Source organism: Piliocolobus tephrosceles, chromosome 16 (assembly GCF_002776525.5).
Source record: "Piliocolobus tephrosceles isolate RC106 chromosome 16, ASM277652v3, whole genome shotgun sequence".
Lineage (NCBI taxonomy): Eukaryota > Metazoa > Chordata > Mammalia > Primates > Cercopithecidae > Piliocolobus > Piliocolobus tephrosceles.
The window spans coordinates 76,889,021-76,902,773 of NC_045449.1; the positions used below are offsets into that span (position 1 = coordinate 76,889,021).

Below are 13,753 nucleotides of genomic sequence, written 5' to 3' on the forward strand. Positions count from 1 at the left end.
ACCCTGGAGATGCCGGAGGGCACTGTGTGGGGAGGACTCCCCTGATACGAGGGCCTGTGTCCCACACTTTCTGCTGGACCTAAAGGCTAAACAGGGGTGAACGTACAAGAGGCTCCAGGTGTCCACTCCTGGAGGCAGCGCCCCTGATGTGCTGAGGCAGCAGAGCGGCCCTCCCGGTCGTCCACACAGGAGCGCCCCGCGCAGGCCTCAGGTGGTCCCGGCCACAGCAGGTGGCCACCTCAGCAGCAGCCTCTGCACGGGGTCCTGCAGGCTGGCGGGCCCTGCTTCTAAATTCAACATCAACTCCCTGCGGGAGGCGGTGCTCCGTGGCTTTCTGAATAGTTTCCTGAACTGGATATCAGGTCTCCTCCAAGACCACACGGCAGTTCGGACGGAGTTCGCCAGACCACGCGAAAGACACGCCTGGATGCGGCCAGCAGAGTCCTCTCACCCGTCTCCAGTCTCCAAGTGAGGTGGGTTTCACAGGGGGCCCCAACTGTTGAGGGATAAATATCCGTGTCCTGTGTAGAGACCGGGCTCTCCGTGTGGAGGGAAAAGCAGGGATCGTGCAGGGCCCTAGCCCCACCAGGAAAAGAGGACTCTGGCCCAGAGGCGAACCCACGCGTGTTAACATGTCCCCGGGGCTGAGCCTGCGGAAGCTGCGGGGGCCTGGTGTGGGTCAGGCCTGGGTAAGGGGCCTGAGGTCCATGATGCCCTCGACACTTGGCCTGCCCTGGACCACGTTCTGCAGCTGGACGGGCGACACCGTGACGCTGTGGACGGACCAGAACGCCGTAGCCGCAGCCTGGGGGCCGGGCCATGCCGCTCAGGGGTGCAAAGCACTCCAACCCCCCCGGACACCTTGCTGGACACGTCGGCCAGCACAGAGGGCAGCAAACAGCTACCGCTGTCCAGGATCTCCAGAGCAGAGAGCAGCCAGCAGCTGCAAGACCACCGTCCCTGTTCCAGGAGCAAGATGTCCTCCAGGGTCGTGGGGCCTGGTCAAAGGGCATGGAGGCCAGTCTGAAAGGTTTCTCGCTGGCCAAATAGTGACAGTAAGTGACAGTAACTACTGATAACTCAAATAAAACAGACACTGCGGAGTCCACACACACATAGAAACCGTGAAGTCCACACACAGACACCACGAAGCCCCCCACCCGCCCCCCCCCCACACACACCATGGAGTCCACACACACACAGACACACACACCACGAAGCCCCCCAGCCCCCCCACACACAGACACCATGGAGCCCGCACATACACACACACACACACACACACACACACCGACACCACGGAGTCCACACACACACATAAAGAAGTGCAGGCGCCCACTGCAAGCCTGATGAGGAGCAGGATGTGTGCTTGTCCTCGCCTTTCCACACAGCAGGTGCAACCTGCCTCAGGTGCTAGAGCCGAGCCCCCTCAGCAAACAGGCAAATCAAAGCCACACGCACGAGGGAGGCAGCAAGAAGGCCGTGTCACCTCCGAGATACGCCAGAGAGAGCTGCACGGCCTGACCTCACTGTGAGGAAACACAGACAGCACAGGTGTCAGGGTGTTCCACAAAGAAAGTGCTTCAGAACCTTCAAAACATCAACAAGAGCAGTGTCAAGGTGGGGCTGAGGGTATTCCAGGCGGAGGAGATTACAGAGACAGGGCAACTAAACACAGCGCGATTCTGAGCACGGGCTTCTCCCACGGCACCACTGGGACGGCCTGGCCCAGCACCAGGTGTGAGTTGTGTCCCAGTGAGTACATTCCTGTCATGAGGGGAGGCCTGGGCTGCAGGAGAATGTACTCGGGATGACACGCATGAGGCTGGTGGCCTATGCCAATGGCTCAGGGAGAACAAAAAGTTCTTTGCAGTATCCTTGAAACTTTCCATGAGTTCTGGTGGTTTCAAAGGCGAAAGAGAAATGGGCAAAAAGATGCAAACACTTTTCACAGAAAAGGAAACCCACACGGCCAAGAACGGAAGACGACGCTCACTGTGACCCATGACCAGCAAGTGCAAATCCAGGCGCAGTGAGGCCCCCTTGACTCCCGCCAGGAAAGTGAACCCCCTGGAATTCTGAGTGCTGGAGAGCCAGCGAGAGTGCCGGTGTCTGCAGGTATCTCTCTTACGTGCCCTCGGAGCTGGCAATTCCACTTCCAGGTACAAACCTAAGAGGAACACATGTGCACAGCCAGAGGTTTGTGCACGGGCGACGGCAGCACCATTCCTGAAAGCAAAAACCAGGCGGCAGCCCAAAAGCCCGTCCACAGGAGGACAGGTGGATGCACGCAGCAGGTTTGCTCAGCAGAGAAACCAAACGAACTGCAAACAACAGACACGCAGAGCGGGGCAGGGAGCTCGCGGACAAACCCAACCTACATGGCCAAGTGATTTTCAACAAAGGCTTCAGCACAATTCCATGGAGGAAAGAAAGGTCTTCAACAAATAATGCTGGGACTGAATAGCCACATGAAAAAACTAACCTTGACATTTACTGCACGCCACATACAGAAATGAACTAGAGACAGACAAGAGACGCCGACAGGAAAGTCAAAACTAGAAGCTACCAGAGAAATACAACTTCTCCTTCAGGGTAAGCAAAGGTTTCTTAGGAAAAAATTTAACTAGAAAACAGTAAATAAGTTGGACTTCACTGATATTAAAAACTTCTGCTCATAAAGACACCATTAAAACATGAAGAGGGGCCAGGCACGGTGGATCATGCCTGTAATCCCTGTGTTTTGAGAGGCTGAGACAGGAGGACTGCTTGAGCCTCAGAGGCTGAGGCTACAGTGAGCTGAGATTGGGCCACCGCACTCCAGCCTGGGTGACAGAGTGAGACTCTCTCAAAAAAAAAAAAAAAAAGCCACTTACAGGGAAAAAATATCCACAATCCATACACCTGACAAAGGACTTGTATCCAGAATATGTCACAAAACTCTTTAACTCATTACTAGTAAGATAAACAGGCCAGGCTCACGCCTGTAATCGTATCATGTCGGGAGGCCAAGGCGGGTGAATCGCCTGAGCTCAGGAGTTTGAGACCAGCCTTGGCAACACGGGGAAACCCCATCTCTACTAAAATACAAAAAATCAGCTGGGTGTAGTGGCGGGCACCTGGAGTCCCAGCTACTGGGGAGGCTGAGGCAGAATGGCTTGAACCCAGGAGGCGGTGGCTGCAGTGAGCCAAGACCGTGTCACTGCACTCCAGCCTGGGTGACAGAGAAAAGACTTCATCTCAAAAAAAAAAAAAGATAAACAACTCAATTTTATGAAAGGTGAGATTAGGGCATTTCATGAAAGGAGATTTATGAATGGCCAATAAAACCACGAAAAGGTGCTCACCATCATCACCAGCCATCAGGAAAATGTCAGACCACAGTGAGACACAGCTCGGGGCCACGAGAATCATGAAGACGAAGGCCGACGGCGCCAACGCTGCAGAGCCCGCACCTGCTGACACGAAGGCAGAACAGCACGAATGCCGGAAAACTTCCGCAGATTCCTTTAAGGTAAAAATACCTTTCCCTGTGGTGTGCCAATTCCACCCCTAGGTAGTTCCTGAGAGAAACGGAAAGGTACATCCACAGACAGGAACGGTAACGGCGCCTTTCTTCCAGTAACCCGAGCTGGAGACTACAGCATTGAAACGATCATGGTGCCATCACATGAGGATGAGGAGACAGTACGGAGCCAGCAATACGAAGGCTGGAACGCACGATCATTCGGCCGAGTGGAAAGAGAAGCGAGAGCACAGCCGTGTGGTTTCACATGCGCGTGAAATTCAAGGGCTGGCAACGGAAGCCCTGGGGCTCCGAGTCAGGCCAGCGGCTGCCGCAGGGACCGGAGCCGGGACCGGACAGGGTCTTTCCGAGGGACAGGTCTCTGCACTTGACTGGGGTGTTAGTTACACAGGCATGCGAGCTGTCAGACATCGCAGATTATCCGTGTTGTGCACAAATTTCACACGGAAATCTTGTACTTTGCTGCATGTAAATTCTGCCACAATTTTCAAAACCTGAATAAACTATAATGAGATGCAACTACATGGATGGACCTTAACAACAGTAAGGTTTAAAAGTTCCAAAATACTACGTACAGTGATACCCATTTTATAAAGTTAAAAAGGACTAAAGTTAAAAATTTTTTTTTCAGATTTGTATAGATACCAAATACTTATTTTAAAAGGAGAACAAGGGGGGAGGAGCAGAGAATTTGGGCGGAAGGAGGCAGGAGATACGCGTGGTCACCTGCGAGACGTGAGAGGACTGAGCTGGCTCTTGTTTTAGGTGGCAGGTCCATGGGTGTTTGTAACACTATGAAAATAAAAAATATAGGTATAGAGTCGTAATGAGGGAAAAGAAGTCAGGCTCGGGGGAGCTGGGGAAGCAAAAAGAAAAAGATTGGCTGTATGTCTGTCTGCCTTTCCTCATGGTCCAGGACACACAGCATTTCTGCACAAATAACTCACCTAACTCACAATCTTCCTCTGCCCAACTTATCAGCAGACCCTCGGCTGAGAGAAAAATACAGCTTAGCTCCCTGCAACCTCAGCGTTACCACCACTGCTCATGGCCCTCTCCAGCACAAGCACCGCCTTTAAAACCCCGGCAAGGCTCTGTCTCTGGCCAGTCAGCTCCTCTCTGCTGATGTGCCCGTTGCTTTCTTGCAACCTATCTTCGTGCTTTCTCAAATAAATCTGCCTTTCTTGACCTACAACTCTTGGTAAATTCCTTTACCACCTGCACCACTGGCCTCGGTTAGTCGCTACCCAGGAAAACAAGTACCGTTACAATCACAGAGACGAATAAAACGGGCTTGAACAAATGATGAGAATGTGTCCTGAACCAAGGGGCGTGATTAATTTGATTCTGGGCTCCTGAGATCCTAAGATCTAAATTTAAAAAGAAGAAAAAGAGGCCGGGCGCAGTGGCTCAAGCCTGTAATCCCAGCACTTTGGGAGGCCGAGGCGGGCGGATCACAAGGTCAGGAGATCAAAACCATCCTGGCTAACACGGTGAAACCCCATCTCTACTAAAAATACAAAAATTAGCCGGGCGAGGTGGTGGGCGCCTGTAGTCCCAGCTCCTCAGGAGGCTGAGGCAGGAGAATCGCTGGAACCCAGGAGGTGGAGGTTGCAGTGAGCCAAGATCGCACCACTGCACTCCAGCCTGGGCAACAGAGTGAGACTCCATCTCAAAAAAAAAGAAAAAAACAGAAGAAAAAGAAACCATAATGGAAATTAGGAAACATAACTGAATAATAACTAGAGCTTTATATTCAAATTTATGGACACCCCTACGTACTAACTTCTCCATAAGAGGAAAACCAGTTGCTTAAATCTTACATTAGAAAACAAAAGCCTGGAGAGGAAGGGCCCAGCTCAAGGGTTAGGAACACAGCAGCAGAATGAGCGCAAATAAAGCAGACGCAAAAACACAGGTGGGAAAGTAAAGAAATAAAGGGACTTAGCGGAGAAGGAGGCCGAGGGCAGCCGTAGAGGTGGAAAGGAGAACAGCCTCTGAGGCCGGATGGGCCTGGGGCGCCACAGGCCACGCTCAGAGCGCCTGGCGGCTGCTCGGGGTCTGGGGCCTGGCTACCGCTGCATCCCTGTCCCCTCGGTCCAAGGACTGGCAGCGAGGATGAGAACGGCCAGGCTTGTCTAACCCTCCCCACAGCCCCGGGGTTGCCACAACACTGCAGAGCTGGCTAAGTGGAGGCAGAGCCTGTGGGCCGTCCCTGTCTGCGGCGCCCGCCCCGCCTCGGCCCTTCTCACCCCAGCCACACGTGCCCCTCTCCTCTCACCTGAAGCCCCAGTTCAGAGCCCTCGGGGCAGTTCCAGGAAGGCCACGTGGCTTCCTGTGCATGTGGACAGCCACGCGGCAGCTCCCCAGCGAGGACGGGAGTCGGGGGACGTGGCCGGTTCCCCAGCGAGGACGGGAGTCGGGGGACAGACTCTCCACCCTGAAACCCTGAACGACAAAAGGAAAAGAAAACCTGGTCAGCTCAGCAGGCAGCGCTCTAAGAACCGCTGGACCCCTGGGTGGAGCTGCTCTGCAGACCTTGTCATAGACATTTCGTTTGAACATTTCTAAGAGGCCTGGAACCCAAATCATTGTAATGAACGAGATATTCAAAGTCTATTTTCTTTAAAAGCCAGGCTTCTTGTTTTCTTTGTTTTATTCTGCTGAAGTTTCCAAGAACACAAACAACCGAGACGAGAACACGCAGAGTGTGCCAGGAGGAAACGCCAAAGAGAACACAGCAGCGTGTGCCAGGAGGAAACGCCGCGCCAGGCACTGATCGATCAGAGGCCGGCGGGGAAGGGCGTAAACTCAGCGACAGCCGCCCGAGCACCCACGGGTCCCTCGCAGGACAGCGCCACGTTTAGACAGGGCTTTGTGAGGACTCACCCCTGCCCCTTAGGAACCTGGCCATGGGACAGTCACGGGGGAGGCCTTCCACAGCCTTTCCGGACACCTGAGCCCACCTAATCGGCTGGAGGACAAGCCGGCCAGGCGCCGTCACGTGATGAGAACGGTGTGCAGTGAGGCTCCATTCTGACAGCAGCGGGTGTGGGGCGGGTCCCAGGGAGGACGAAGACGCTTCATGAGCAAAAGGTGAAGATCTGTTTAAACTGTCCTCAGTTGCCAACCCTAGAGGTCAGGAACCGTATCTGTCCCGCTCTAACGCCCTCTGCACATACTGGATCCAGAGTGAGTTTCAGGTGACGTTCATACTGCTCAGCCGGGCAAAACCCCGGCGTCCTTCCAGGATGCTCACCTCTCGTCCTCATCAACTCCACAGGGCAGCCAGCACCCGGGAAGCTGCCCACAGGCCCAGCCTCACAACATCTGCAGACCTGCTAAGCCAGGCACGGGGGCCGGACGACGGGTCAGACCAGGCCCAGCCTCCGACCCAGACCGAGCTCGGGGTCCCAGCACGCTCTTGTTCCCAGGTCTCCCTCCTCCTGTGGGGGCTTCATGATGTTGATGCTTCAATGCACCTTCAGTATGAAACAAAGACACCCCCGCGGCAGGGAATCAAATCGCTGAATACAAGGAAACCCGTTTTTGATGTTGTTCCCTCTAGACGCTGACAAATGAGACCACGGATCTGTAAAAAATGTCTCTTTGGAACCAAGAGGACATGAATTAGCCTGTCCTCAAATTTACACAGCTTAATCTCCCTGCCTCATAAATTCATCTGTGTTTCTACTTTTTCTGCTTTTCTCAGGGTCCTTCCTCTTCTGTAGTGGTTTTGGTTTTTGGTTTCTGAACTATGAAGACCAAATCTAAACTCTGTGATAAAGTCTGAAGACCCAGGGCAGTATCTGTGTGTCCCACACTGGACCCCAAATAAAGCAGAGGTTCTGTGCCCTGTTTGTTCCCTCCCAGACACCCCACCAGTCACCAGGAGGGCAAGCGTGCCACGGCCAGCTGGTCTTATGTATCACAATGCACTGGCTGCTGCCTGCAGCTTACCAAAGGTTTTTGCTGTTGTTTTTGAGATGGAGTCTCTCTCTGTCGCCCAGGGAGGGCAGTGGCGCTATCTCAGCTCACTACAACCTCTGCCTCCCAGTTCAAGCAATTCTCCTGCCTCAGCCTCCTGAGTAGCTGGGACTACAGGTGCATGTCACCGCGCCTGGCTAATTTTTGTCATTTTAGCAGAGACAGAGTTTTGCCATGTTGGCCAGGCTGGTCTCGAACTCTCCTGACCTCAAGTGATCCGCCCACCTCGGCCTCCCAAAGTGCTGGGATTACAGGTGCAAGCCACTGCACCGGCCCCAAAGCTTACCAAAGTTTTACCTTAGCATTATTCCATGATTTATTTAAACTAAACCCTGAGAACAATTCAGGTCCCTAGTGTTGGGGGCAAGGCTTCCCCGGTCAGACTTCTGCACCACGGTCTTTCTCGGACACCCCTGGCATCAGTGGGCTTCCGCTCCCAGCACACCCTCCCTGTTGCTCTCCCAGTCCCACGGTGGCCGAGACTGACAGAGCCGGACATCGATCCACTCTCATCTCTCCTGTCCTCTCTCCCGGACGGCTAAAAGGCATTTCGACGGCCCGATTCCCGGCTTCTTCCCGTCTTTCACGCTGTTCCTGCTGCTGAGCTCGCTGGTGAGACCCCGGCACTGCCCTGTCAGGCGACTCCTGGGCCTCGCTCTCCGCTCTGTCCTGGCTCCCGGCTTCCAACAGCCCACTGAGCTTCTCTCCTGGATCTCCCACACCTCCGTGAACCTTTTCCTTCCCACCCTTCGGTGAACAAAAGAAAGCTACGAAGGAGACAGAGGAGGGAAGGGGATGACTTCAGCATTTTCTCTTTTCTCCTAGGGCAAGATGGAAACGAAGTTGTCCCAGCTGGGACCTGTGTCCTGGGGAGATTTTCAGATGCTGCAAGGACAGGGAGGTTCTCACCTCCTGCCAGTCGCCAGCTGGAACCTTGCTGCTGCTGCTGTCGCTGGAGAAAACATACAATCGCCACAAAATACTTCAGGAAGAACAATTTTAAACCGAAAACGAAGATGACCGCACGCCTGTCACCCAAAGGCAACAAAGCACCACTTCCCGTGTGGTGGGCTGAGCTGTCCTCGGTGGACACTGTCTTAGCGAGGAAAGCACTGGATGGACCGTCTGAGCACAAAAACATGAGCCCAGGGAAGGGTCAGGAGAGAGGGCTGAAGGTTCTGCGTAAGAAAACGGGAGATATCTGAGGCGTTTTGGTCTAAGAAGAAAAGAGACAAGAAGAAAGAGACCCAGGCACCGGGACAGGGGCCGCAGCAGCGGGTGCCGCCCTGGGGGTTCTGCCTTCCTGAGCCGGCCGGTGATTCTCAGTTCTACCCCGTCTGCGCGGGCACGCCTCTCCCAAACCTCCTTCCCGGGCCGGCCAGGGATTCTCAGTTCTACCCCGTCTGCACAGGCACGCCTCTCCCAAACCTCCACGTGTACCAAGACCTTGTGCAGAGGCTTCTGGTGATCAAGGAAAAGAGCTGGGTCAGGAGGAGAGGAACAGGCAGGTCCTGCGTGAATCCCTGCATAGGCAGGAGCCTGGGCCAGGGCGGCCTGGAGACGCTGAGTGGCGCCCCAGGAACGCGCAGAAGCCCAGGTACCCGGCCGCAGAGAAGGGACAAATACAGATAAATGTTCTTAAAGTTTATTTTAAAGTAATTTTTAAAATATCTATAGTCGAGTGTAGACTACACAAGCAACCACCTGTTATTCAGTCATTTGTCCTGCTGTTGAAACGTCTTTATAAACAGTGACCCCCATGGAGACCCGCCAGAAACTTCTCCACCGTGACCCTCCTGTCCCACATTAACGTTTCTATTCTCCATCATAGTCAACGACCTGAAGCTTCTTTGTATCCAAATTGTTCTCAGAGAGGCTGAGAAGGAAAGCTGAGGAGTGAAGGACACTCTTCAGGCTCTTGATAGAAAATGCAAAGTTACACTGACAAGATGGCATCAATTTAGACTGTCCACAATACTAAGTTATCCACTTTTTTTTTTTTTTTTTTGAGATGGAGTCTCGCTCTGTCGCCCAGGCTGGAGTGCAGTGGTGCCATCTCGGCTCACTGCAAACTCCGCCTCCCGGGTTTACGCCATTCTCCTGCCTCAGCCTCCCCAGTAGCTGGGACTATAGGCGCCACCACCTTGCCCGGCTAATTTTTTTTGTATTTTTTAGTAGAGACGGGGTTTCACCGTGTTAGCCAGGAAGGTCTCGATCTCCTGACCTTGTGATCCGCCCGCCTCAGCCTCCCAAAGTGCTGGGATTATAGGCGTGAGCCACCGCGCCCAGCCTAAGTTATCTACATTTTTTAAAGTGTTATTAATTCAGTTTTTAAAAGAATCTCACTAATCTGTGTTTGAATACAAATGACTTAAATTCATAGAAAGTTTATTAGTTGTTTGTACATCCACTTCTGAGAGTCTGCTCCTGTCCTCTGCCTACTTATCTATTTTTCTCAGTGTTTTGTTTGTTTGTTTTTTGACACGGAGTCTCGCTCTGTCTCCCAGGCTGGAGTGCAATGGTGCAATCTCAGCTCACTGCAACCTCCGCCTCCTGGGTTCAAGTGATTCTCCTGCCTCAGCCTCCCAAGTAGCTGGGACTACAGGTACCCACCACGCCTGGCTAATTTCATATTTTTAGTAGAGACGGGGTTTTGCCATGTTGGCCAGGCTGGTCTCAAACTCCTGACCTCAGGTGATCCATCCGCCTCGGCCTCCCAAAGTGCTGGGATGACAGGCGTGAGCCACCGTGCCCAGCCTTTTCTTAGTGTTTTCTTATCAACCTTTATTAATCAGTAAGGTTATTAATCTTTTAAGTACCATATTTTCCGATTTCATCCCAGTTATCTTCATTTTGCTTACATCGCTCTCTGCTGTGCAATTTTACATTTTTATATCATTGTACTTATCATGATTAACTCATTAAGTGCTAACAGCAATTAAACAGCAACAACCTATTGACCTTAATTTTTAAGGTTGTCTAATAACTTTGATATGGCTGGGCTGTGTCCTCACCCACATCTCACCTTGAACTGTCGCTCCCACAATTCCCACGTGTCGTGGGAGGGCCCCGCTGGGAGGCCACTGAGTCACGGGGGTGGGCCTTTCTTTTCTAGTGATAGTGGGTGAGCCTCAGGAGAGCTGATGGGCTTCAAAGGAGGAGTTTCCCTGCACAAGCTGCCTTTCTCACCTGCCGCCACGTCAGACACGCACGACTGTGAGGCCGGCCCGGCCACATGGAACTGCGAGTCGATTGGACTTCTTTTTCTTTATAAATTACCCAGTCTCGGCTGTGTCTTCATCAGCAGCATGAAAACGGATTAATATATTATAGTCTAATAATCATTAGAAAACTGATTTTCAAGAACCACACTAAAATGTAAGATCATTTAATTATTCAAACAACAGGAAAGAAAGTTACTTACCGAATCCAAAAAGCAAAGGTAAGACCCTGAGCTCTGGGCAACTGCTTGATTTTTAGAGTATCCGACTGTGGAAAAAAGAAGAGCAAAACTCTTATAATTCAGTTTCCCGCAGTTCTCTTTCCTAGAGCTTAGTATACGGTATTCTTTTTTTTTGAGACGGAGTTTCCCTCTTGTTGCCCAGGCTGGAGTGCAATGGTGCGATCTCAGTTCACCGCAACCTCCGCCTCCCGGGTTCAAGCGATTCTCCTGCCTCTGCCTCCCGAGTAGCTGGGATTACAGGCGTGCACCACCATGCCTGGCTAATTTTGTATTTGGGGTTTCTCTATGTTGGTCAGGCTGGTCTCAAACTCCCAACCTCAGGTGATCCGCCTACCTCGGCCTTCCAAGTGCTGGGATTACAGGTGTGAGCCACCGTGCTGGCCAATATACGATATTCTCTAAGAAAGCTAGGAACATTTTGCGTTGGACCAAAAACATGGGTCAGTTTTCAAAGGAATGAAAGGAAAGTCAGAGAGAGACAATATTCCACCTCTGGTAGGTGGCATAACGAGAACAAGGATAAAACACAGAGTCCACCCGGCACTTCATTAAAGTCTGATACACTCACTGAAGGAAAAAAAAATGAGATGGACCTTTACTGAGTACAGCACTAAGCTAAGTCCTGCAAGTATTTTTTTAAACAAAATTAAAATACCCCTGGAAGGAAGTCTGTAGAGTCTACTCTGATGAAAGTCAGGATCCAGCCACAAGGGGGAAGTTGGGGGCTGGCACACGTGTGTGTGACAGGCTGGAGGTCACTGGGCTGGACGCTCGGCAGGCGGTTTGCGTGTGTGTGATGGGCTGGTGGAGGTCACTGGGCTGGATGTTTGGTGGGTGATTATCTTGGCGTGCATCTCTGTCATGAGCTGAATGTGCGGCCAGTATCCCCAACACCAGAGTGGGTGCACGTCCCATGCCCCAGCTCTGACCGTAACAGACACCCACAGCGTCAACCCAACGGAGCTCAATCCTCACGGCCACTGAGAGCAGCGGTGTCGTCAGAGCTCAAAACTGGGAACTACCCAAGCGCAGAACAGAAAAGCTGGCAACACACATGACAAGAAGGCACCCTCCACACCCTCCAGGGCTGCACACACAGTGTGGGTGCCTCTCCCAGGCTGCTGGGCAGAGAAGGGAGTGGCTGCCGGGTAGGGGCACTGGCCCAGAGCACAAGGGCAGCCGAAATTCTTCTGTGCTGTGAGAAACTAGGAAAGCAGCTGCCCTTGGGGAAAGGGGGTGACCAGCGGGACCTGAGGGGGCTTCTGGGGGCTGTGATCTTCTGTTCTTCCTCAGGGTCCCGGTTACATGGTCACAGAGAGCCACACCCATGTCCCTCTCCCATTTCCACTACACGGAGGGGCAGACAGGGCTCCCGCCCCACGGGGGCTGCCCTGTTCCAGGAGGGGGGTCATTGGCAAACTCATGGCACCACTGGGACTGCGCGGCTGCACAGAAGTGAGACGCAGAGTTGCCCACCCTCTCTGCGTCCTCCAACCCGGAGCAGTGCCCCTCTGCAGGGTGGGAGGGCTTTGGACCAGGTAGCAGTTTAATTTCTAGCATTAACCCCTAGAGTTTAGCCAGCTCAACCCAGTTAGCCATATGATCCCAGATGTCAAAAAGCCAGGGGCATAAACAGGTACAGGCAGGAAATACACCCGGGGTGGCGAGCGCCTGCTCTGCCCTGGGACGGACGGTGGGCCCTGTCTCCAGAGCTGCTGCAGCCAAGCCTCCATCATCGCTGCAGAGCAAGGTGAGAGCCCGGAAGCTCCCCACGAGAAACACAGGCGGAGGGCACCTGTGGGAGCGAAGGGCCGGAAGGGGCCTCCTACGAGGCCTTCCGCTGGCACGCCGCACTCACCAGGGCCTCCGCTCACAACGTGGCTTGTCAGTGTCAGGTTTCAGGAGAGAATGGTACCCGTGAACCTGGGTAACGAGGGAAGACTTATCTCACTAAGGAAGCTGGAAGTTTCTCACAATGAATCCTGTGTTTGGCAGAGACAAGGAATTTGCTTTAATATTATTGCCTTGAAGAAAGTCAAATGTTTGTGTGGGGCTCCTGTTTGGGGAGGCCGGTCCCTTTGTGAGGGGATCTGGTTGCCATGGTCTCGGCAGGAAAAACTCACATGGAGGCGAGATATTAACATTCCTTCCTCCTGGAGAGAAGAGGGTGGGATTGGGCTTCATTTTGGTTTCAGCGAGTGGCCACATTATTAGGAAATGCGGGGCTGAATCATAATAAATGAACCAACCCATTTCAAATACCCAGCACTTCTGAAAAGAGACACTTTGGATCTATGTTATCTAACGGTCAATGTAACTCTCCCTATTTAAGAAAAAATATTATTACAGGAAAATACGTCCCTTTCAGCTATAACCAAACCAACCCCATTTTATTAAAGTGTAGAACAGGGTCCTCACGAGGTCTCCTTACCCACCTTCAGACAGGCAGCAGGACAGCTCATTTCAGCCCTTCACCTTGGTCCTTCAGAACTTTACAACAGATTGCTTTTATTGTTGATAGAATTCATACAAATGGGATGTGACTCAAGTTAGAGCTAAGCTATAAAAAGTATTTAATGAAAAGCAAAATGTTTTGAATATGGACGAATGTTTTTAGACAAGGAGTGTCACAACAGTCACCAAAATACTTTAAATTTGTTTTCATCCAACTATAAAAGATGCAAAACACCCTCTAATATTCTTTAACTTAAAAGAACATTAGGCCAGGCACGGCAGCTCACACCTGTAATCCCAGCACTTTGCGAGGCCGAGGCGGG

The 13,753-nt window shown here is 52.4% G+C and overlaps 1 protein-coding gene across 11 annotated transcripts in view; it reads right to left on the reverse strand.

Moving 5' to 3' along the window:
* The window catches only part of B3GNTL1 (UDP-GlcNAc:betaGal beta-1,3-N-acetylglucosaminyltransferase like 1), a 127,379-nt gene that overhangs the window by 100,825 nt on the left and 12,801 nt on the right, over window positions 1-13,753 (reverse strand). For 7 of the 11 annotated variants that reach the window (XR_002726734.1, XM_023194090.1, XM_023194089.1 and 4 more), the window contains one exon: window positions 10,938-11,002. Coding sequence is in view for 7 of the 11 variants with exons in the window: in XM_023194090.1 (XP_023049858.1) it covers window positions 10,938-11,002 (65 nt within the window). In the remaining 4 variants the exon portion in view is untranslated. Of the gene's footprint in view, window positions 1-3,347; window positions 3,456-5,807; window positions 5,975-10,538; window positions 10,809-10,937; window positions 11,003-13,753 lie in introns of those variants that run through there. The other 4 variants (XM_023194099.1, XM_023194098.1, XM_023194096.1 and 1 more) reach the window with 2 other exon arrangements.